We start from the raw sequence: 25,471 nt of genomic DNA, 5'->3' as shown, positions 1-25,471 counted from the left end.
TGCTTCTAGTGTGTGTTTTCCTTCTTGAGATCCAGGGTAAGATAAAGTATGGGATATTTACATCCTCAGGTCACACATGATAAACTGATGATAACATAACCATTTTTCTTTGAGGTATACGGATGTTCTGGCTGTTAGACCTAACACAACACTGCGTTTGTGTCATAAGGAGAGATGGTAATGGAGACAAAACTGGAAACAAAACAAAAACATCTTCTCTCAAATAAATCAAACAGGCCAAAACAGCAAATCTGTAGATGGAGAGAAATGTTACAGTTCTTGTTTGTAATATTGCAGGTAGAAGCAAAGGAGGAGAGGTTCACTGGGCAGTGATGAATGTCAAGGATTGTATTAAATACACCAGAAAACAATCTGCCACAAAGCACGACGAAAAGAAAAACAACAGTCTCTGGTGCACCAATTTCTTGACAAAAGATACATGATTGTTCAGGGATTCAGAGTTCCTTAAGAATATTACATGTTATAAATAAGCACCACCATTTTCACCCACTATCTACCTAGCACTGGTGTACTTCATTAAGCTGACAGCACAAAGCAAAAAATAGGTTTCTCTGTGGAAGAACGCTGTGTAACCACAGTAGATCTACTCCATCCATGTAAAGAGATTAGGCTGTGTGCAAAGGACACCTCTGCACAATCTACCAAGAGTTTGCACTGAATATTTCCACTCCATCCATCAATAAAGCATGCAGTTTGCCGAGGACCACTCCACTCCCAATTACCTTTTAACAGTGCAAAGTATAACCAAGACAAGTTTAATCTATCTATCAGCCTTCAACAGCATGACAGCGATGGTGATTGTTCAATTCCATCCAACTGCTGGACACATAATATAACTACAGCAGCTTCAATAAATCTAAGGGGGTGGGGGAGAAGAGAGGGAGAGAAAAGATAAATTGCAAAGGGGAAACAGACTGTAGAATGGGGAAAGAGTCAGTGGGGTAGTAATCAAAACTGTAAGGTTCGGGAGCAATGAAGGTTACAGGGGCTACACAGAAAAGAGTCAGAGTCAGAGTCAGAGATATACAGCATGGAAAGAAACCCTTCAGTCCAACTCATCAATGCCGACCAGATATCCCAATGTAATTAATCCCCCCTGCCAGCACCAGGCCCATATCCCTCCAAATCCTTCCTATTCATATACCAATCCAGATGCCTTTTAAATGTTGCAATTGTACCAGCCTCCACCACATCCTCTGGCAGCTCATTCCATACACATGCCACCCTCTGCATGAAATGGTTGCCCAATACGTCTCTTATATCTTTCCCTTCTCACCCTAAACCTATGCGCTCTGGTTCTGGACTCCCCCACCACAGGGAAAAGACTTTTTCTATTTACCCTTTCCATGCCCCTCATGATTTTATAAATCTCTATCAGGTCAACCCACAGCCTCCGATGCTCCAGGGAAAACAGCCCTAGCCTATTCAACCTCTTCCCATAGCTCAAACCCTCAAACCCTGGCAACATTGTTATAAATCTTTTCTAAACCCTTTCAAGTTTCATAACATCTTTCTGATAGGAAGGAGACCAGAATTGCACGCAATATTCCTACAGTGCCTAACCAATGTCTTGTGCAGCCGCAACTTGACCTCCCAACTCCTGTACTCAATACTCTGACCAATAAAGGAAAGCATACCAAATGTCTTCTTCACTATCCTATCTACCTGCGACTCCACTTTCAAGGAGCTATGAACCTGCACTCCAAGGTCTTTATTCAGCAACACTCCCTAGGACCTTACCATTCAGTGTATAAGTCCTGCTAAGATTTGCTTTCCCAAAATGCAGCACCTCGCATTTATCTGAATTAAACTTCATCTGCCACTTCGCAGCCCATTGGCCCATCTGGTCCAGATCCTGTTGTAATCTGAGTTAACCCTCTTCGCTGTCCACTACACCTCCAATTTTGGTGTCACTGCAAACTTACTAACTGTACCTCTTATGCTCGCATCCAAATCATTTATGTAAATGACAAAAAGTAGAGGGCCCAGCACAGATCCTTGTGGCACTCCACTGGTGAAAGGCCTCCAGTCTGAGAAACAACCCTCCACCACCACCCTCTGACTTCTACCTTTGAGCCAGTTCTGTATCCAAATGGCTAGTTCTCCCTGTATTCCATGAGATCTAACCTTGCTCACCATGGTGAACCTTGTCAAATGCCTTACTGAAGTCCATATAGATCACATCTACTACTCTGCCCTCAATCTTCTTTGTTACTTCTTCAAAAAACTCAATCAAGTTTGAGAGAAACTATTTCCCACACACAAAGCCGTGCTGACTATCCCGTATTAGTCCTTGCCTTTCCAAATACATGTACATCCTGTCTCTCAGGATTCCCTCCAACAACTTGCCCACTACCGAGGTCAGGCTCACCGGTCAATAGTTCCCTGGCTTGTCTTTACCGCCCTTCGTAAACAGTGGCACCACATTTGCCAACCTCCAGTCTTCCGTCACCTCACTTGTGACTATAGATGATACAAATATCTCAGCAAGAGGCCCAGCAATCACTTCTCTAGCTTCCTCCAGAGTTCTCGGTTACACCTGATCAAGTCCTGGGGATTTATCTACCTTTAACCATTTCAAGACATCCAGCACTTCCTCCTCTGTAATCTGGACATTTTGCAAGATGTAACTATCTATTTCCCTACAGTCTATATCTTCCATATCCTTTTCCCACAGTAATTACTGATGCAAAATATTCATTTAGTATCTCCCCCATTTTCTGTGGTTCCACACAAAGGCCGCCTTGCTGATCTTTGAGGAGCTCTATTCTCTCCCTAGTTACCCTTTTGTCCCTAATATATTTGTGAAACCCCTTTGGATTCTCCTTAATTCAGTTTTGGCAAAACTATCTCATGTCCCCATTTTGCCCTCCTGATTTCCCTCTTAAGTATACTCCTACTTTCTTTATACTCTAAGGATTCACTCGATCTATCCTGCCTGTACCTGACATATGTTTCCTTCTTTTTCTTAACCAATCCCTCAATGTCTTTAGTCATCCAGCATTCCCTATACCTACCAGCCTTCCCTTTCACTGTGACAGGAATATACTTTCTCTGGATTCTTGTTATCTCATTTCTGAAGGCTTCCCATTTTCCAGCCATCCCTTTACCTGCGAACATCTGTCTCCAATCAGTTTTTGAAAGTTCTTGCCTCATACCGTCAAAATTGGCCTTTCTCCAATTTAGAACTTCAACTTTTAGATCTGGTGTATCCTTTTCCATCACTATTTTAAAACAAATAGAATTATGGTCACTAGCCCCAAAGTGTTCCCCCACTGGCACCTCAGTCACCTGCCCTGCCTTATTTTCCAAGAGTAAGTCAAGTTTTGCACTTTCTCTAGTAGGTACATCCACATACTGAATCAGAAAGTTGTCTTGTATGCACTTAATAAATTCCTCTCCATCTAAACCTTTAACACTATGGCTGTCCCAATCGATGTTTGGAAAGTTAAAATCCCCTACCATAACTACCCTATTATTCTTACAGATAACTGAGATCTCCTTACAAGTTTGTTTCTCAATTTCCCTCTAACTATTGGTGGGAACTAGTGAAATCTAAAGTCATTGAGGTAGCGAATTCCTTACATATGAATTTGGTATCTGTAGCTTAAAGCTTTAAAAGTTCAGAAAATTCTGTATGGAAAAATGTAGTGGATGCTAAAAAATTAATAGTTTAATTGGATAATTTAGTACTGAACAATTTTACTTCATTAGAATGATTTCCATTTCTGTATTATAATATCTCAAAACATAATACATACTATAAATTACTTGAAGTGCAGTGAGTGGGTTAGAGGTAAACCACAACCGCTTTGCTTATACTAAGATCCCAATTAGTAATGAATAGTTTCCATTCTTGTTTTGCTTTTTAGGACCTTAGAACATCCTAAATTGATCTTTTGTCAATTAAGTACTTTGGAAGGTGGTTACTGCTGTAATGAAGGAAATGTATTGAGATGAGTGATCAACTAATTTAGAGCAGTCAAAGACTAAGGAATGTAATTGAAAAGTGAGAACCAGATCTTTCAGGAATGAAATTAAGAAACACGTCTTACACAAAGTGTGGTCGAAGTTTGGACTGCTTTTCTGCAAGCAGCAATTCAAGTGAAAAACAAAGTCAATGCTTGATCAATTGTTAAATTTAAATCTGGGATTGAGAGCAGCAATGCAATAAAAAGGGTAGTTAATAGGGTGGAAACCTTCCAACTTTTTGGATACGAGATGAAACAGATTGGCTGTGACCCGTTAGAATGCATATTTAGGGCAATGTCTTTTTGTATGTAGGAATATGTGTCAGCTGTTTTGGGGAAAAACAAATTTGTTAGCTTGAGACTGTTGTGTCAATTTAGATGCTGTGGTGTCTTGGAAATTAATATTTTCTTTGTACGTAGTGGCATTACATTTAATACAGAGGTGATGATTATTGAAGATATTAATTTAATTCTTCTAATTCTGTTTATGTATGAATCCAAATACTTATGTATTTGTATTGACATGAGATTATATGGTATGTGACTGCATAATCCAGTGAGTTTGGGACAATGAAAAGGAGCCCCGAAAACCAGAAATGTGTAACCTTCAACAAAAAAGTTGATCTTTCAGTAAAATATTCTCAACACAAAGGAAAACTTGACTACTCTCAGCCTCTATTGTGGGGAGTGAATGAGGAGGTAGCAAGTTTGGTTAGATACAGAAGTCATCTTGACTGTTTGTTCCACTCCAGCTTTAAGATCTAATGGTAAATACAGAATTCAAAAGAAAAATGTTTCACACATGAGTGTGCTTGGAATGTTGGATCTTGTTACTCTATGGAGTACTTGAGGTAAATAGGATACATTTATAGAGTCAAAGATGTGCAGCACAGAAATAGACCCTTCAGTCCAACTCGTTCATGCTGACCAGATATCCTAAAGTAATCCACTCCCACGGGCAGTTGGCCTGTTTCCCTCTAAATCCTTCCTACTCATATAGCCATCCAGATGCGTTTTAAATGTTGTGATTCTACCAGCCTCCATCACTTTCTCTGGCAGTTTGTTCCATACATGCACCACCCTTTGCATGAAAACGTTGTCCCTTAGGTCCCTTTTAAATCTTTCCCCGCTCACCCTAAATCTATGCCCTCTAGTTTGGGACTCCCCGAACTCAGGGGAAAAGACCTCGTCTATTTATCCTGCCTCTCATGATTTTATAAACCTCTTTGAGGTTACCCCTCCGCCTCCGATGCTCCAATTAAAATAGCTCCAGCTTATTCAGCCTCTCCCGAAAGTTCATTCCCTCCAACCCTGGCAACATCCCTGTAAATCTTTTCTGAACCCTTTCACGTTTTACAACATCCTTTCAATAGCAGGGAGATCAGAATTACACACAGTATTCCAAAAATATAAGAAAGCTCTCAGTACACAAGCTAGAAAGGATATGCTTAATATGGTTATATTATGTTGAAAGGAGGCGGCTAGTTTGGCACATAAACACCATGGTCAGTCTGGTCATTTAGATTGCTTATAGATTTAAATTCCAATAAAACACTAATATCCTAAAAACAATTTGGATGATACAGCAATAACTTTGCATTAATCGAGTGAGTTTAAAGTGTCAAGGTTCATATCAGTATGCTAAAAAAAGTACTGCAAATTGTACAATAAATGGTTAATTGATATGGAGGTATTAGGTTGGGGTGGACAAAGTCAGAAGTCACACAACACCAGGTTATCGTCCTCACCTGATGAAGGGGCTGTGCTCCGAAAGCTTTTGATTTCAAATAAACCTGTTGGACTATAACCTGGTGTCATGTGACTTCTGACTTTGGTTAATTGGTGAGATCACATACTGACTTCAGACTCTTCAAATTGCCATTTAGATATTTAAAATACTCCATGAATTGTCATTTAGATATTCTTCTCGTTTATGTCGGTCTTATTATTCAGGAAAACAGAACTGGTAATAATTACACAATTCTATTCATATACCGCTTGTAAAGCATCGAAAATGATTTCCTAAATCAATAGGAACTTCTGTTCAACAGATATGACACTCAGAGTAATCCAGCTTCTTATCAGCTCTTTCATTTAGTGTCATAATCTTTGTGCACACTTAACATGGAAGCTGTATCATCTTTCAGATACTTCAAGGAATCCAACATACAGCATAGTCTTTTGGCTAGAAATAATGCCGTCCCCAAAGTGTGTTTGGTAGTGGGAATTGCATTTAATCATGTGGGAAGGTGGTGGATAGGGAGACTTCTGCCTATCTACTACTGCCAATAATTATGTCTGGGTGGGAAGGTTTGTGAAACACCTTCCCATCCCAATACAGGTAATTAATACTCTTGTGGATGGATAGCGAGTTGGCAAGGGGCAGTGGCTCACAATGTGAGAAACCGAAAAGGTATGCCCAACAGTGGGCTTCCAAGGATGGTTCTTCATTCAAAGCTACTCATTGTTGGGTGAAGGGGCCAAGCATCAGAATTGGGAGGTTGTGGAGGTCTAGAATCTGGTTTCCAGCATCTGCAGCCCTTGTTTTTACCAGCTGGTGGATGTCTGCTGATCGCTAACAATATTTACTCTTCTTTCAATCACTCCTCCCCACCATCACTCACCAATGAACTGAGTCTTTTGGTGATCTTGGGCATTGGGGTGGAGCATGTTCACAGCAGCCACACCCTCTTCTGTGGCAATGCCAAGCAACAGACAGCTGATGGCCTGATTGGCTAACAGCTGTTGCCACTGGGAGATGTTCACCATCCCCACCCAAACTCCCAAGTCTTTGATACAAGAGAAGTCTAGTTAAGTGCCTGAAAGTAGGGAATAAACTTTTCTTGTCAGCTCTCCAGCCATCATCTGCAATAAATAAACACAACTGAAATCTGTGAGAATCAACAGTAATATTTAATATAAGAATCAGGAAAAGGCAATTCAGCTCCTCAAACCTGCTCCAATATTTGATACAATCATGGCTGATCTCATCTCAGCCTCAACTCCACTTTCCTGCCCACTCCCCTTTAACTCATCATTAATTAGAAATCTGTCTTACCTCCTCCTTTAAAATTTATTCAGTGTCCTGGTATTCACCACTCTCTGCAGTTGAATGCCATAAATTCACAACCTTTGAGAGAAGTAACTCATCTTTGCTTTAAATCTGCCAACCCTTAGACTAGGAGCTCAACTAACTTTTTTAAAAAAAAATTAAACTATTTTTCTGATCAACTTGTCCAGCAATGTCATTACACACCACTGGAGCAGGTCAGACTTGAACCTGGTGCTCCCAGTCTAGGGGTAGATGTGCCACAAGAGAACCCCTATGACGTGTTCTTCTAGACTACCTCACAACAGGAAGCAACTTCATGTTTTCTTTATCAATCCCCTTTCGTATCTTACATACCTTAATTAGATCTTCTCTCATTCTTCAAACTTTAGCAAGTACAGGCTTAAACTGTTTAATCTCTCTTCGTAAAACAAGCCTTTAATCTCTGAACTTAATCTAGTAAATCTTCTCTGAACAACCACCAATACCATTACATACCTCCTCAAGTAAAGGGACCAAAACTGCATGCAGTCCTCCAGATGCAATCTCTTCTACAGTTGCAGCAACACTTCCCTACTTTTATACTCTGTTTGTTTCTTAGCAACAACTATTAAAATTTCATTTGCCCTCCTTATTACCAGCTGTAACCTGCATTCATTAAACAATTATAGATTGGTAAGTACTGCACATTTTTAAGCAACTGATAGCATTGCTATTCTTAGATTTATCCTTCATTTAGTTAAAAAATTTCCCATCAAGTTTCGTTAAAGTCATTTAAAATCCTGTTACTAAATGGATTAATACATGATAATATATATTAACTGTGTGACAATACAGATCATTCAGAAAAAGGCTTAAACAGCTGCTTCAGCCTTTGAAAAATCCAATCAATCCTGAGTGTCCCTTTGAAAATAATGTAGTCCTTTAATAAACATTAGTTAACCCTCTAAACACTGGAGGGCAATACAAACCGATTACATAAGATGTAATAAACTGTCAGCATAAATGGGAAACGATGTAGGCTCTTATAAATGTTACCAATCTCTGAATGCTGAGTGCCATTAACTACTCTCAAATGAGTTTTTTAAGCTTGCTTTCTCTCTTGTAGCTGCTGACTTTAATCTGTCCACAGTTTAAATGAAACGTTGGCCAATTTATTTTAAATGGGCTAAAGCTTTCCATTAAAACAGTTTCAAGGGTGCCAGCAATTCTCTGACACCTTGCCTTAATTACCACTTGAGTGTTATTTTAATCAACCTTTTCAGAAAGGTTGTGTAATACCTTCTGGACCAGAGATAGGAACACTATCACCTTGCCATAAGAGTTCCCATTGTATGTAATGACATCCCACCCAAACCCATTCCCCAACCCTATCCCTGTAACCCTGCATTTGCCACAGCTAATCTACCTAGTCCCCACACTTTTAGCCTGTGGGAGGAAACCAGAGCATCTGGAGGAAACCCACACAGACACAAGTAGAATGTGCAAACTCCATAGAGTCACCCAAGGCTAGAATCAAACCTGGGTACCTGGCACTATGAGGTAGCAGTGTTAACCAAAGTGCCATCCATAAATTGTGACAGAGATTTCAATACTTCAGACCAGGGGTCCCAAGACAGACTGACGTTTGAGGAATTTTTCTATGATGCTGCCTGAGTCATAAGTTATTTAAACAGACAAAGTTCAATCACAAGCAAAGGTACAGTAATACAACTCGCCGCTGCAAAAGGTCAGGTTCTCCTGGATAGGACCAGAACAAGGTAAATATTCTAAGTCACACTAACTACAAGCATAATTGACTTTGTACTATTCTAAATACCTCAAGGAAGTGCTATTCATTTTTTCTACATTTTTGTAAACTGATTTTATGTTTCATTCTTATTCATTCAGACGCTACTTTAAATAGTTTACTCACTGCTGAGACCCACTCCCTCTAAGTCAGCTGTGGTGCCAGACTTGATAATGTGAGTATCGCAACTGTCACTGTGCCATGAGTAGGTGAGAGATTGTATTAGAAAGCACAGCTGCAGTCTGAATGCCGTCTCTCTCTCTCTCTACATTCAAAATATAGTTGCCCCCAGCAAATAATACTGTAATTTAATTTTTAGCAACTATAAGGTCTAGAATAAATAGATTTTTTCTGGTATTAGCATAGAAATCATTGAATGTTTCTATGACAATCCTTTGTCCACTGTTTAAATAAAATGTTGGCCCATTTATTTTAAATGGGCTACTGCCTTCCATTAAAACAGTGCACAAAGGAATGTTATCCAAACATTGTGCGTCATGCACCAATATAGCAGGTGATAATTTCTAGGCTGGCACTTTAAATTAGAATGTAGTTTAGTAGTGAAGCCAATTCTATTACAACCAAAACAATTAGATAAAATTATCTCTTTAAACTAGAAACTTGAATACGTAAAGCACAGAATCAACCGCTATTTTTAAAATCTGTTTTCTACAGTGTTCAGACTTGTTACAAATTGGATTTGGTTTTTAAAACCTCCTTTACATATCCAGAAGATTATAAGTAAACAGACATATTGCAATCTGAAAATCCTTTGAAGCATGATGAAAGGAGATGGGTGCACAATGAGATGGAGTCAAAGCTGACAGTATGATCACATCAAGCAGCAGCAACACAATATCCTTTGAATCATTCTGAAACAAAGGCTAAATAAGAAGAAAAATATTTTAAAGTCCAGAAGAAGATAACAGAAACCAACTTGACAAAATTAAACTGCATAATTATTATAGTGGTTTGTCCATGTCATGAACCAAAAATTTTAATATCACCAAAAGTTGTGAAATTAAATCTGTGATTAAAACTTCTTGTTGGTGAAGTTCTTTTTACTACTTCCGATACTTTTAAATAAACTTCTCGGATTCGAAGCTCTGTAGTGTTTTCGTCTGTTATGAGTTAGTGCATGTTACCTGTTTATGATATTTACCTTTCTATTAATTGTTCAATTCTGCTCCATTTGCAATGCTTTGCTCACAAAAGTACTTTGTGACAAGCCAATAATTTAACAAAAGTGATCCAAGTAGATTGGTGAGAACACAAAGACTATTGTACCAGAATGCCATGGAGCCCACTCAAATCCAAGTTTTCCCTGACCACAGCCTGAAGCTTGTTCCCAAGATCCCTCAGTGCACATGGTCAGAGATTTAAATTGTCACATTTTTATTGATCTTCCCTCTGTGCTCCCTTGTCACACCCAAACCTAACATTTTCTTTCTCCATTCCTTCCAACTTCTCGTTCCCGCAACCAACAACGTGAAGTGTAACTCTGTTCTATCTTCACAGATGCTGCCAGATCTGCTTAGTTTCTGCAGCAATTTCCATTTTTGTTAAATAAGGTCACTTTATTCAAGGTACAATCTACTGTTGATATTTCAGCCATTTATTTTCACGAGCAGTTTGAACAATGTACCAATCCTGTCCTAGTATCCCCTAATATAGCTTGGTGTCAAACTGTTTGATAATATTCCATCTGAGGATCTTTCAGATAGTAAAGTTGCTATATAAAAATGAAATTACAGATGCAAGAATAAATCAACTGATAAAACTAGAAGTTTCAAAATTATTTTTTTTAAAATTAAGACTCTTTATCTGAATGCATGTAACGTTCAAAACAAACAGATGAACTGACAATACAATTTGAGACAAGCAAGTAAGATCAAATAGCCTTTATAGAGACATGGTTGAAGAATGACATTGATTGGACAGGAATATTGAAGTGCATGTGACATTTAAGAACAGGAATCTAGAAAAAGGTTGAGAGGTGGTTCTTTTGATTAAGGATGACGTTAGCACAGTGGATGCTGTTGGGAGAAAGGTTTACCGGACCAAAACCTGGAATAGGTGAATTGTCTGACAAAGGAAAGCTGAACAAGCCAGACTTTATTTGTCCAAATTTAGAAAAGTAAGAGACGACTTCACTGAAACATATAAGAACATGAGCAGACTTCACCGGGTAGATGTAGAAAAAGATGTTTCCTCTGGTGAGAGAATCTAGAACTGGAAGTCACTATTTAAAAAGTAAAAATTGCCTCTTTCAGGCCGGAATAAGAAGTTTCTTTTTCTCACAGAGGGCATCAAATCTTCGGATACTTGCGTGCTACGCTTTTGCAATTAACACATTTGGACAATTTCACATTTTCTTCCTCAAAAAGCAGTGAAGACAGAATAATTGAATTTAAAAAATTTTGACAGTGGTAGATAAGCGTGGGGTGAAAGGTTATTGGTGTAGGCAAGATGATGAAGTTGAGGTTAAAATCAGCCATGATCATATTGAATGGCACAGCACATTCGAAGAGTTGAGTGCTTTATTCACGCTCCTAATTCATATGTTCGTCAGGTGGTGTCGTAATTTGAATGAAACAATATAAATAACACACATTGGAATTTTGTGCTTGAACAAGATTTATCAGCTAATTTAAGGTCAGAAGCATTAAATTACAAGTAAATTGTGCTTGTCAATGCTAGAAGGTTTATGTTAACAATGTTATTTGGTTCTCCCTTTGGTTTTTCTCCCTTGCTCTGAGGAGACTCCATGCATAAAATATTGGACAAAAAAATTAATTGAAATTTATCTCTCTCCAATTAATTAGACAGGTTTCTGTAGTAAATAGCAGAATCATACATTAAGTCCACAGTTCAATCTGTCCTAAGCTAGCTAATTTCTGTTAAGGCAGTATTAACAGAACATGACAACTAGCATGGGAATTACTGATGTAGGAAAGAGAAAACCATATCGCTATATCTGATCAATGTGCAACATTTCTTACGGTAAGTATATACATGTGATGGAAGACAGGTGGAGCAGGATTAACATTGGCAGTGCTGTGCCTTTGGTGACAAGCTTGTTGAAATTTAGGTCTGGATAGCACCCCTTTGGTCAATATATTAGACAGTGCCTAGCAGCCATAAAAAGGATGGATTCACCAAACACCTTTCACATCCTCAGGATTCCCCAAAATGCTATGCAGTCTATGAGAAGTGGAGGTATGATGGCATAGTGGTATTATCACTGGACTGGTCACTAGCGAAATTTACAATTCTCCTTAAAGGAAGGAAATCTGCCAATTTTTCCTAGTCTGGTCTACATGTAACCTCACACCCAAAGCAATGTGGTTGACTTTGCACTGCCCTCTGAAATGGCTAGCAAGCCACTCAGTTCAAAGGCAATTAGGGAAGGGCAACACATTGACATTCACACCCTATCAAAGAATAAAGGACAACAAAACACTTATAGTAATTTAGGGAATTAAGTCAGCCAATCTGCAAGTAACATGGTTCCATAAATATTAGGAAGAAATGGCAAGTGTTTTTTGGTGGTGTAGCATTGGTGATTGACCAGAATACCAGCAGAGCTTTGTTGCTTCTCAGCTACACAATGGAATCTTTTATATTAACACAATAAGAGAAACAGGGCTTTCAGTTTGCAATAAGTGACACGCATCCTTTCTAACAATGCAGTATTCCCTTAGTGCTGCACTAACTTGTCAGCCTACACTGCAGTGCAGTCTTCACAGTATGGTTTGAACCTCATGTCCTCTTAGCACACAGAATTACTAATAAGTGGAAGACTGATTCCTCTCAGAAAAAGTTGCTTGGATTTAAAGAAAATGAAGCAAATATTTTTTCCTGGAATGCATGCCCAAATGTCTAAAAAGAATACAAAGAGAATGTGCTGGAAAAATTCAGCAGGTCTGGCAGCATCTGTGGAGAGAGAAACCGTTAACATTTGAGAATATGACTCTTCTACAGGGCCATTGGAACATTTTTTGCTTTTGATTTCAAATATCCAGAATCCAGTGTGTTTTGCTTTTTTCTAAAAATACCTGTTATAAAAGCAAAACTATATCAATATGGATGAAGATGAGATTTTATTCACTTACTCCTGAATATATAACATATACTTTCATTTCCACTTAGCTGGTTCACAAATTAGTTTGCCTAAAGGAGTACAAAATACTCAAGTCGCAAAGACTGAAAACCATGAAACCATAAAGAGTCAGAAGTTAACTCTAAACAAATCTAATGACCCCTGTCAAGTGCATAAATCGTGGCATGCCACCTTGCATTAAAGATAAAGAGATGTCATGGAGAGAAACGTTAGTTGACTTGGACTCATTTTATGGAAAACCCTCAAAATGAAGTCACTTTGACTGCCAACAACTCAAAATTATATACAACAAATCAGAACTGAGATATGCACAATCCAATGCCCAGCATCCTGTTTCTGCAGTGAAGTTCCTGCTGAGTTTTGAACTTCGTGACCTAGTTCTGGCAAGTAGCTCCTTCCTCCGTACATACCATCCCATTCCCTCTGTATGAATGCTTTCAAACATTTAAATGCAGATAATTGCTAACATAAGTAGGATACGCTTCAGTAACCTGTTATTAAAGTGTATTTGCCACCAGTTTCATCAGAAGCAAGGGGACAGGGTTGTGACATCACAGAATTTTGTTAATGATTCAGCGAGGAAATAATCATGACGTACATATGGATGGACATTCATGTTTTGCATGAAAACCAAGTGGGAAAGTATGCATTCACAGGTTTCTGAAGATAACACAATATTTAGAATGGAGATGGGTTGACATAACTTAAAAAGTAAATGATCTCCACTGAAACAGCAATTGCGCAATCAGCACCATGTAGAAATCCTTTAAAGACATAAGAAATAGGGAGCATAATTAGGCCATTTGGCCCATCAAGTCTGATCAGCCATGATCAAATGACAGAGATGTTTCTCAACCTCATTCTCCGGTCTTCTCTCCATAACCTTTGATCCCCCTACCAATCAAGAATTTATCTATCACTGTCATAAAGATACTCAATGACTTGGCCTCCACAGCCTTCTATGGTAATGAATTCTGCAGATTAACCACCCTCTGACTGGAGAAATCCCTCCTCACTCAGTTCTAAAGGGTTGTTCCTTCATTCTGAGGCTATGCTGTCAGGTCCTAACCTCTCTGATGAGTGGAAACATCTTCTCCAGGTCTACTCTAGCGTCTCAGTATTTTATCAGTTTGAATCACCCCATCATCCTTCAAAACCCCAAATACAGACTCAGAGTTCTCAACCGCCCTTCAACAACTGGATCATTTTTGTAAACCGCCTTTGGACCCCTTTTAACGTGAGCACATCTTTCCCTTAGATATGGGGCCCAAAACTGCTTACTTTTCCCAATGCGATCTGAACGGAGCCTTATACAGTCTCAGCAGTACACCTCTGTTCTTGTGTTCTAGCCCTGTTGAAATGAATGCTAACGTTACATTTGCTTTTCTATCTGCCAAATGAACCCATGTTAATCTTAAGAGAATCCTCAGATTTTCAAAGCCTTTGCCCATGTCAAAAATGCCTTATGTCTCAATTCCTCCTACCAAAGTGCATTACCTTACACTTTCCCACATTGTATTCCATCTGCCATTTCATTGCTCACTCTTCTAGCCTGTCCAGGTTCTTTTGCAGCCTCCCTGCTTTCTCAACATTTCTTGTCCCTCCACCTATTTTTGTATCATCTGCAAACTCAGCAACAATGCCCTCCATTCTTTTGTTCCGAATGTTAATCTACAACATAATCAGTTATGGTCCCAATACAACCCCTGTTAATCATTGACTGCAATTCTGACAAAGACCCGTTTATCCATATTCTTTGCCTTCTGCCAGTCAGCCAATCCTCTATCCATGCCAATATCAGGCTCCTAACACGATGGGTCCTATCTTAGAGCCTCCCGTGTGGCATCTTGTCAAAAGCCTTTGATCAAACCGATCCAATCCACTGGCTTTCTTTCACCTAACTTACTCATTACATCCTCAAAAGAATTCTAAGAGATCTATCATGCATGACGTCCCCTTGATAAAGACAGGCTGATTCAGCCCTATTTTACCAATTACTCCAGAATCTCCTCAATAATAGATTCTTTATATGTTACCAATGACCAAGGTCAGGCTAACCAGCCTATAGTATTCTGTCTTGTCTCCCTCCTTTCTTAAACAGGAGCGTTAAATTAAAACATTTTCCAGTCTTCTGTGACCCCCCTGACTCCAGTTATTTCTGAAAAATAGCTCCACCATCCCTTCAGCTATCTCCTGCAGAATCCCGGGATGTTGTCCATCTGGCCAGGGTGATTTATCCACCTTCAGATCTTTCAGCTTTCCCAGCATCTTAGGCATGGCCACTCCACTCACCTATGCCCCCTGACACTTGAAGTTCTGGTTTGCTGCTGATATCTTCCAACGTAAAGACTGATGTAAAGTACCTATTCAATTCCGTCAGCATTTCTTTGTTCCTTATTACTACTTCTCCAGCCTCGTTTTCCAGTGGTCCAATTCCATTCTTGTCTCACTTGTAACTTATAGGTATTTACATTCATATTTTTCAACTGTTTTGATGAAATGCAGGTAATAGGATGAAGCAATAAGATAGCAAAGATTCTTGATGACTGTGAACTTTTTCTAAGCTTTCATTTCATGGGGTGGTGTGTTCTGTTGTTAGCTTTAATTGTTCCTGGTTTGAACAAGAAAGAAGGCTGTAATGTAAGAAGCAGCAAGTGGGCAGTGCTTATGATACCAATAATTGTTTAATGCATATGGACATACACAGAGGAAATTAACAGAAAGGTAAATTGGTATTTGAGGTAACCAAGCAATGAAGCAGAAGCATGTAATGACAAGATACACATGAAGCAAATCTAAGAGTTTGCTCTGCGGGCATTAATTCACAGTTGCCAATATAAATAGCGTAAAATCCTCCATTACTGTTTCAGGCTTCCATACTGTATTGATGTCAACTGTCTCATGAAAATCTCCTGTCACTCTGTGCCACAAATCATAACTAGGTACGTTTAACTTGGCGTGAGAAGTGGACTAGAGGGTATGAAGAAAAGGGTGTCAAAAACAATTTTGTTCAAAACTGCATTTGATATTGTGATGTAAAAACAGTTGTGTAAATTTTAAGCTCAATCCAGATCAATGGAAAAACACATCTGTTGGTGCAAATTTCAGGTCTCAAATCAATACATCCCTGTTACGTTGTTATAACACCATCACTGCTGCACCTCTGCTCTACAACAACCTGCAGATGAAGTGAATTTCTTTTCTATTAATTGCAGAATATAAAATCAACACAGAGGAACTGAACATATAGCAGTAATTTATGAATTATTAACATATGTTATCGAGTAGTCTCTAAACTCCCTTGTATTGGGCTGAATGTCTCAAGTATTGACCGGTTTCCAACACTGGTTATAAACATGAGAAACTCACAGACTGCTATATCATCCCATTGCACTGTCTGTTAGACTCAAATTCAATTTATACTTTTAGCCCTGCAGCATGGCACAATCTGAACATGATATTCCCCACAGGCCTTATACAGAAGATCGCCAGACTCAATTCTTGGGTTGCAAGGTATTAAATTCCCTACGCAATGCATTCAAGACTTTTGATTTGCAGCTAAAGTCAGCAGGAAATTCAGATCAGGCACTTAGACTGACCTGGTGTGAATCGCTTATGTTATAGTTTCAAATAACTCTGAGAATGAGCAGTGGGGATTTTTACTCTGTCATCCATTTCTATTGGCTAGGTTGCAAAATTCCTGCTGCAAATTAGCAAGATTTTCAAAAATGTTACACAAACTAATATTTCATACTGTATGCACACTACATTTTGTAATTAGATATTTGTATAAGAGGGGCCTGCTTAAATGAATACAAAGAAATTCTCATTCAATACAATGAGATGTGTGGTCAATTAACACAATGTACACTGATGCCTAGCAACAGTCATTACAAATCAAATTAGTGTAGAGTTTAGCAATAACTCATGATTTCATACCCAACAATATGTAGAAAAGATATTATATGCAGCTAAGCATAAACACCAACATTTTAGAAATATAAAAAGGTCAACGCAGTCCATTTTAACTTGCATCTTCTTCCAATTTCACACAATGTTACCAAATTATTATATTTTTTCTTGTGAACTATGCTTACTTTTCTGTGTATTTTTGAGTTTTCACATTTTCTATGTGCTCACAAGAGTGAAAATAAAACAAAAGTAAAACCTGTGAAATGATTACATTTTGCTGAGCTATGACAAAATACAACCATGTCCTCCGATTAATACCTAGGTACTCATTAACCCACTTGCACATTCATTGACAATTAAATTTCTAATTTGTAAGTGCCTGGATAAGTCCAGAGGTGGGCTTGTGAACGCATCATTTAATTTATCTAACACTTGTTTCATAACTGTACAGTTTTAAAATTAACAATGTTTTTATTTTATTAACTGACTGCCAGGACCACCACTCCTCATCCCATTTCCTTTCTCTCATATGAGTTTAAATTGCAACTTCTTCTTTGCGCTTAAATTCTGTGTATCAAGGAATAATTCTCATACACTTTGGGGCAATCCCATGCAGACTAAATTTCAAAAACCATCCTTATGTCTGAAAGTAAGTGTATATGCTCTGCAATATGTCCAAATTAATCCTTCTTTTTGTGTTAGTAGTATACCTGTAATTACATTTGTGCAACAATGTTAAGCAGTTCACTTCTCTTTCTTATTTTGTGATCTACATATGTAGCCATTTTTTCCCTCATTTTGACCACATGATGCCAATACTGAAATAGTCAAATCTCACAGGTGTAGTCAATGGATAAAGAAAGAAAAGGATAATGAGAGGGTGGCGTTACAAACCAGCCTCTTCAAAAGAGCTGCTGCTTTTGTAACCCAATTCAAAACTAAGCATAAAGGTCAAATGCTGGCCTTGCTGATTCCAGCGATAGCATCCAGAGCAGAACTGGCAACATAAACAATAAGCATTAGAGTTTTGAACGGTTGTTATTAATTCTTCAGTATAAATGTTGAGAATGGGTATGAATGAACCACAAATGCTCACAAATCAACCACAATCTAATAGTTACAACGGTTCACAATGAAAAGCATACCTTCATTCATTTTATTCAGAAAGGGGGTGCAATCAACTTATTCTCACACCAGGAATATAATTGATATTCATCACTTAGCTTAACATTTATAATGTTACAGACCTGAAATACTTTCCAAAGTTGCAGTGAGTGGCATTTTGATTTTTTCAATAGAGAACAGCATTGTATTTCCATAGTCTTTTGTAGTTTTTATAAGTTCATGGTTGGTTGAAGCAGTACTGTGGTATCACTCTGTCATTGCAATGTCATAACAGCAGGGATATTATTTTATTAAACTTACCACTGGCTAGCTGACACTGCAGCACAGCTGAAACTGATGGTGTTGAACGTTAAGAGTTACAAAAATACATTGCTTTATTAAAATCATACCATGCACAATTCTCTGAAATGTTGGCAGGTAAATAGGTCACTTAATGTGCAGCTGAACCACAGATTTAGCTCAGCATCTCTGGGCAAGTTGTATGAAAAATTAACCTGGGTTCTTGTTCCTAATGTTTTGACACAACGTATTGTCTAATTCACATGTGAAAAGAATCCAATTTGCTAACGTGCCAGATTAAATGCCAAAGATTAAAGATTAGTCAAAGTCCAGGTATATGCTTTTCTAATCAGTTTTATTTCAGCTTATACAATACAAAACTCAACATACGGACTACTTGTTCCACATATATCCATATCCAGATCTCACTCAATTATCCCTTAATTAAAGTATAATTAGCCTCGTTCCATTTGGTCTAAGACATACCAACTAAGCTGCATGGAAGGCTACACCTGTGCAATTATAAACTATTGCACAACAGAATCTTTGGAAGAAGACTTGAGAAATCTAGGAGGGCTGTATGTTTTGAAGAGTATGGACATCTGGGACAACAAAAGTGATCTTATCAATAGAAGCAAAATACTGCAGATGGCTGGTGATCTGAAAAAAGTAGAAAGTGCTGGAGAAGAAGGCTACTTCTATAGGTGCACAATGGAAAGCATACTGTCCGGGTGCATAACAGTCTAGAATGGCAACTGCTCTGCCCAGGACTGTAAGAAACTACTGAACTGCTGGCAGATCATTATGGAAGCCAACCTTCCATCCATGGGCTCCATTTACAATTCTCGCTGCTGCAGAAAGACTGCCAACAACAAAGACCCATCACACCCTGCTAATGATCTCCTACAACCTCTTCTGACAGGTAGAAAATACATGAACCCTGAACACACAGACCAGTAGGTTCAAGAATAGCTTCTTCCCAATTGTTATTAGACTGATGAATGGACTCTCTGGCCTCCAATAATGCTGATCTTGCTAATGTTGATCTTGCATACCTTGTGCATGTATCCAGTATGCCTCTGTCTAAGTTTCTTTAATCTGTATATCTTTGCTTACTTTGATCTGTCTGTAATGCTTGCAAACAAAGCCTTTCACTATACACGTGACAATAAATCAATCAATTGCAGTAGAATTCTATGAAAGCCCAATGCAAATTGGAGGATCAGCACTTCATTTTATGCTCACACACTTTACAGTGTTCCAGACTCAACATTAACTTCAACAAGTTCCGAGCAAGAATACTATCCTCCACTTTAATTACACAACTCTCTTTCACTCAATATCACACTTGCATGGAATTCCCCTCTGCAGAGCTGACTTATTTACTATTTTTAACACTCACAGGTAGAACCTATTATCTATTTCTTTCCTCTATTATCATTAGCACTCCTTTTGGTTTTTGCTCTGGGCACCCTCACCAGCTGGTCCACTCACTCCTCATCTCACTTTGCCAACAGCATAAAAACCTTCATTTTCCAGCCCCCTTTGGTTTCAGAAAATGTTAACTCTGTTTCTCTCTGCACAGAGGCTGCCAGATCTGCCGAGTTTATTCAGCACTTTCTGGTTCTGTCATGAAGCTGATTATTTGGAGATTTGTCACTTTTATTTTTATCTGGGAACCTGCTATGTAACCATGCTTACTAAATCCTTCATTTAACTCTCAAGGATAACACTTCCTTAGCATTTTGGAATGAGAATCAACAGCAATGACAATGTACATCTGACTTTTTCAAAATCTTTGACATAATCACCAATGCAAAAACTTGGAAGAAAACATATAAATCAAAAGAGTAACTGGCAATGCTACATCAGATTTCCACACTATGACCTTACAGATGTTCATGCAGGTTCTAAGCTGCGACACATAACCACAGTGATAGATTTCAACTGACTTCAAGCTGAACATACACATGTAATTCTGCCCACAACTATACATAACGGTGCATCCAGAATGAGCTGCTTTTATGTCGACAAAGGAGTTTTCAGTTTTGCATAACTCTTCTTATTTCATTATTGCTTTTGCAATTATGTTTATTTATGCTTTCATGCAAGTCAGATTTTTACAGCAATTGCTTTCAAACGCAATGAAGATACAAGGTGATTGCTTTACCATCCTTTAGGAATCAGAGTGCTTCCTGTATCTGGCATCATCAAGTTTCTAGAGTACAACATAAGCAGTTTGGCTTCTTCCCAACCCAGTTAATCGCTGTTCTTCTGTGGTTCATTATTCCGAGTCTCATTAAACCAATTTCAGTAAAACCATTATTCAGTTTACCATACTGTTTCATATCCTATAATACTTTTTGGCAGGCTTACCATCTGTCTTCATAAATGTGACTGAAATTATTAGATTTTAAGATTTTTTTTCTTCAGGAAAGTTAGTCCCAATGTATTCAGATAAAAATTGATATTGCATTTATAAAATAGCTTACGTGTCTTTAGGACATCCCAAAGTAATTCATTGGTTTTGAAGCACTTTGTCATTTCCAATTTCCTCCAGAGAGTCAAATATCAATAAGCTGACACAAAAAGGATGTAAAAACGATTCACAGGAATGGTTCCAGGAATGAGGAACTCCAGTACTTAGATTGGAGAAGTTTGGATTATTTTCATCAGAGCAGTGAAGACGGAAAGGATATTTATAAAGGTATTCAAAGTCACATGGGTATGGGCAGCATAGATAGGGTAAATAAACTATTCCAATTGGTGAAAGGATCAAGAACAAGATGGCACAGATTTAAGGTAACTGGCAAAAGTAAAACGATGTGTGGAGAAGCTTTTTAACACATCAGTGGTTAGGATCTAGAATGGACTGCCTGGGGGTACGCTGGAGGTAGGTTCCACCACAGAATTCAAGAAGGAATTGATTAACTTTAATGGAGGAATGCACAGAGTTATGGAAAGAAGGCAAGGGAGGAGCACTAGGTGAATTGTTCCCTCAGGAACAGACATGATTGACTGAAAGGCTCCTTCTCTGCTGTAAACATTGAGATTCTGTGATGATAACCCCCTTAAGTGGTATTTGTTGACAAAGGACCCAAAAGCTCTGCTGCTTATTATTGGAATAGTAACACAGGATCTTTTGCACAGACCATCGGATACCTGGAGGCTCATCAAAAATAAAGCACCTCTAACAGTGTAACAGCCCCTCAGCACTGCACTGAAATATCAGCAGAGATTAGCTGCTCAAATCCTCCTGGTGCAAAACACTTTTCTGTGAAGTAAAACACAGCACACCACTAGTCCATTGAGGCAGGGAGAGCATACATAAATGAATCAAGTACATCAATAAAAGCAAGGATAACTGTAAATAACAAAAGCTATCTCTACATCTGAATGCTGTCTAACCTGCCCAGCATTTTCTTCAAGGCTTATGATTATGGTCATTGCAAATGAACAATAATGGGTCATATTGAAGCATATGGAAATAGGAGATGGGATTTCACGAAACTACTATTCTGACTCCAATCTGATGTCTGAGGGCATGTTTATAGCAAGGATTAATGTCTCTCACAATAAACGCATGGCGTAACAGTCTACAGTTAACTAAACTGTAGATGCTATTTTCAAGGTGCAGTAGATGAAAATGAGTGGTGGTCCCCTGCTGAGACCCATTTTGCGCGCAGACACACACACACACGCAGAGTCAGTCAGTCCTCTGTGTCACTTGAAGGCACTTACCTCCCACGAACTGAATGCCTCCAGCCACCCTGCCCACTGTCCTGGAGATGAGCTCGGAAACACAGCAGCCCATGAGCGCGGTGAGCGCCACCAGCAGGAGGAGACCGCATCCCACCCCGGTCACCACCGAACAGATCTTCCAGGCCAGGCTGGGGATGCCCAGGAAAGAGGCGTATCTGCCGCACTGCTCCACCATGACCACCGACTGCAGCTGACCCTCCTGGCGCACCGGGTAGGTGCAGCGGCGGAACACGCCGAAACTGACCGGCTTGTCGAGTTGGGAGCCCAGCAGCCAGTAGGGCATAAAGAAGCCGGTGCAGGAGGCTGCAGCACACAGCAGGGACAGCGTAGCCCACAGCATCCCGACACAAGTTAGACTTGAAGACATCTCCCCCAGCAATGCCACAGATCCCTCTGCAGACTCTTTTTCCTCGGTAATAATTATTCCATTGAACTTCAGCTGAGCTCTTCTGAAGCCGTCTTATTCATGCTGCCTTCCTCCCTTCTGGGAAACCCTGATTGAAACAAGAGGTTTAAAAAAGAACTGTTTATTGAATCGGATTTTTTTTTTTACAAAAGTTGCCATTTGAACGTCTGTCGGGATGGTCCAGTTGGAGGGAGCCTGCTCTGAAGAAAGCGTTGTCGGCGTCAAATGTGTCTGGAATCTGAGCTTGGCAACCACCTTAAACAGCGGGGAATTGTTTAATGAACTAGATCCTTAAGCAACTTTTTAATCGACAAGAGGACGTGAAACGCCGCTAAATAATCAAAACTGGTCTTCACGATTGTTTTGGAAAACCATAATCCCGTGGAACTCTTTTATAAACTAATTGGGAAAAATACATTTAAAAGATATGTATCCATAATTGTTTGCCCTAATAATTATATGTTTTAAAAAATAAGGACTTAATTTGTGAAACTCCTAAAGTGCCATTCTATTTCAGCCAGTACTTACATCTTCCGCGCGGATCCTCCCTAAAGTCCGAAAAGGTTCAATCTTAGAAAAGAACTTCCCTCCAACAGAGACTGGATTTTGAGTCTTTCTCCCGCACACACACACACAGTCAATCCCCGAGTGTCTCACTGTACCGCTCTGCCTGACAGGAAATATTCAGCACACATCCCGAGGAGCAGAGCGAGTCTGCGAGGCGGGGGAATGAATATTCCGGTCAGCTCAGCCCCGAAGCCGTCAATCAGACCTTAACTCCCAGAAAACAAAACAAAAAAAAACACGCCCCCAACCCCGCCCACCCCCCCCAGCTGTCTGGAAAACGGAGGCAATCTGCGAATATGTATCTAAATTCCCTTCACATTTTTAATGTGTATGGCAAGTCACAGGGCACGCACCCACCGGAGCAAGAGGGGTCAGGTCAGCGAGACCAAACTCGTCAGCTTTCCGTCCCCACCGTCTCAACGCAGCTGACAAAGCAAAGGAGGCCATTCAGTCCGGAGTGGTTATACTGGCGAATGGCTGATTGCCAGTGCCGGATGTGCAGCCAATGAAAGACTGAATCTGTTTTGATTTACTGCTTGTGTAATGAAGGAATGCTTGACCGTATATTTATTGCCGAACAAACTCTGTGATGCTCTGTTAGCGAAACCTTAATATAAACCTGACTGTCTCGTTGCTTATTCTGCAAGACACAAGCGGTCACAGATCCTGCATTCCGATGTAGTTTGTCCACAGACCCTCGTCAATTTAGCCGAGGAGTTCTGGTTAGAGCTGACACCATCGACCTCCGGAGGTAGTTGCTCTGTCCTCATAATATTGCCCACCATGAGGTCTGGGTATCAAGGAATCAGCCGTATACTGAAGAGGCTATTAACTTTTGAGTCTGCTGCAACTCTCTCTGGTTCTACCTCATCTAACAATTACTATTGTCTGCAATTATAATAAACTCTTCTAGTTGCACACTATTATACAACATATTATCCTGATCTTTGCATTACAGTTCTCCAGTAACATAAGATAGGAGCCGAAAAAGGGCATTCAACTCTGCTCTGCCATTCAATGAGATTATGGCTGATCTGATAATCCTCAACTCCACTTTTCTGCTTTCTCCCTGTAAATAGGAGTTAGGAGATTTAAAACTCATGCCAGTGCAGTTATTCCATCCTATCTTCTGAGTGTCAATATAGGACTGCTAATATTTGATTTGATCTGATTTACTGTAGTATTGGTTTATTTCACTGTACCTAAGTAGAGTGAAAAGCTTTGATTTGGGAGCAACATAGGCAGATCATTGGGTGCTTAGACATAGTAAGGCATACAAGGTTATGGCTTCACAGGAGGTGAGCAAAGCAAGCTCAACGTTAGCAACATCAACATTATTTGAAGTTAGGCCCATTCAGCAGTCTAATAACAGAAGGGAAGAGGCTGTTCTTGAACCTGTTAGTGCATATGTTCCAGCTTCTGTATCTTCTGCCTGATGGAAGAGGTTGGAAGAGAGAATTACGGGGGTGGGAGAAGTCTTTGATGATGTTGGCAGCCTTTCCAAGGCAAAAAGAAGTGTAAGCGGAGTCCATAGATGGGATGTTTTGGCTTCTGTAATGGTCTGGACTGTGCACACAACTTTCTGCAGTTTCTTATGGTCCTGGGAAGAGCAGTTGTTGTGTCAGTTCGTTATGTTGAATTTGAATTTGAATTGAATTTATTGTCACATGTACCGAAGCACTGTGAAAAGCTTTGTCTTGTGAGCAATGCAGGCAGATCACATAGTTAAGTAGCATAGATAAGTAAGTAATAGGTAAACAAAACTACAGGTACAGGCAAATGTTAAGAGTTTGTGAGTCCATTCAGTATTCTAACAACAGTAGGGTAGAACTGTTTCGAAGTGAGCTGGTGTATGTATTCAGGCTTCTGTACCTTATCCCCCCCATTGGTAGAGGTTGTAGAAAAACACTGCCAGGGTGAGATGGATCTTTGAGAATGCCGGTGCCCTTTCCTTGACAGTGGACCTGGTAGATAAATTCTGTAGATGGGAGGTTGGCCTTTGTGATTGTCTGGGCCGAGTTCACCACTCTCTGTAACCATCTCTGATCTTGAATGGTACAGTTCCATACCAGATAGTGATACATCCAGACAGAATGCTCTAGATGGTGCACCTATAAACGTTGGCAAGGGTATTCACCAACGTACCAAATTTCCTCAGCTCCTGAGGAAGAAGAAACGTTGTTGGGCCTTTGTCACCAGTATGTCCACATGAAGAGTCCAAGAAAGCTTGTTGTGGATCAGAACTCCCAGGAGCTTGACATTCTCCATTCGTTCCACCTCTGTGCTGTTAATGTGTAGGGGGCATGAGTAACATCCCACCGAAAGTCAATAATGAGTTCCCTGGTTTTGCAGGCATTGAGCGCTAGGTTGTTCTCAGTGCACCATTTTTCAGGTCTTCCACCATGGAATATGTAGTTTGTTTCATCGCTATCTGAGATTCAACTAAGTGGATCCAGATAGAATGCTT

General features: G+C 39.5%; 1 protein-coding gene across 1 annotated transcript in view; it reads right to left on the bottom strand.

Annotated features, from left to right (window-relative positions):
* The window catches only part of LOC140481256 (LHFPL tetraspan subfamily member 6 protein), a 160,751-nt gene extending 137,550 nt beyond the window's left edge, over positions 1–23,201 (bottom strand). Inside the window, exons 1-2 of the mRNA XM_072577160.1 lie at positions 22,966–23,201; positions 22,011–22,525 (exon numbers count right to left, since the gene is read on the bottom strand). Of these exons, the coding sequence (XP_072433261.1) occupies positions 22,011–22,398 (388 nt within the window). The 5' untranslated portion in view covers positions 22,399–22,525; positions 22,966–23,201. The remainder of the gene's footprint in view (positions 1–22,010; positions 22,526–22,965) is intronic.
* Positions 23,202–25,471: the final 2,270 nt, after the last annotated feature.

This window comes from Chiloscyllium punctatum, chromosome 9, assembly GCF_047496795.1.
Source record: "Chiloscyllium punctatum isolate Juve2018m chromosome 9, sChiPun1.3, whole genome shotgun sequence".
NCBI classification, from domain to species: Eukaryota; Metazoa; Chordata; class Chondrichthyes; order Orectolobiformes; family Hemiscylliidae; genus Chiloscyllium; species Chiloscyllium punctatum.
Note: the sequence above shows the minus strand (reverse complement) of the source record. Positions and strands in the feature narration are given on the sequence as shown.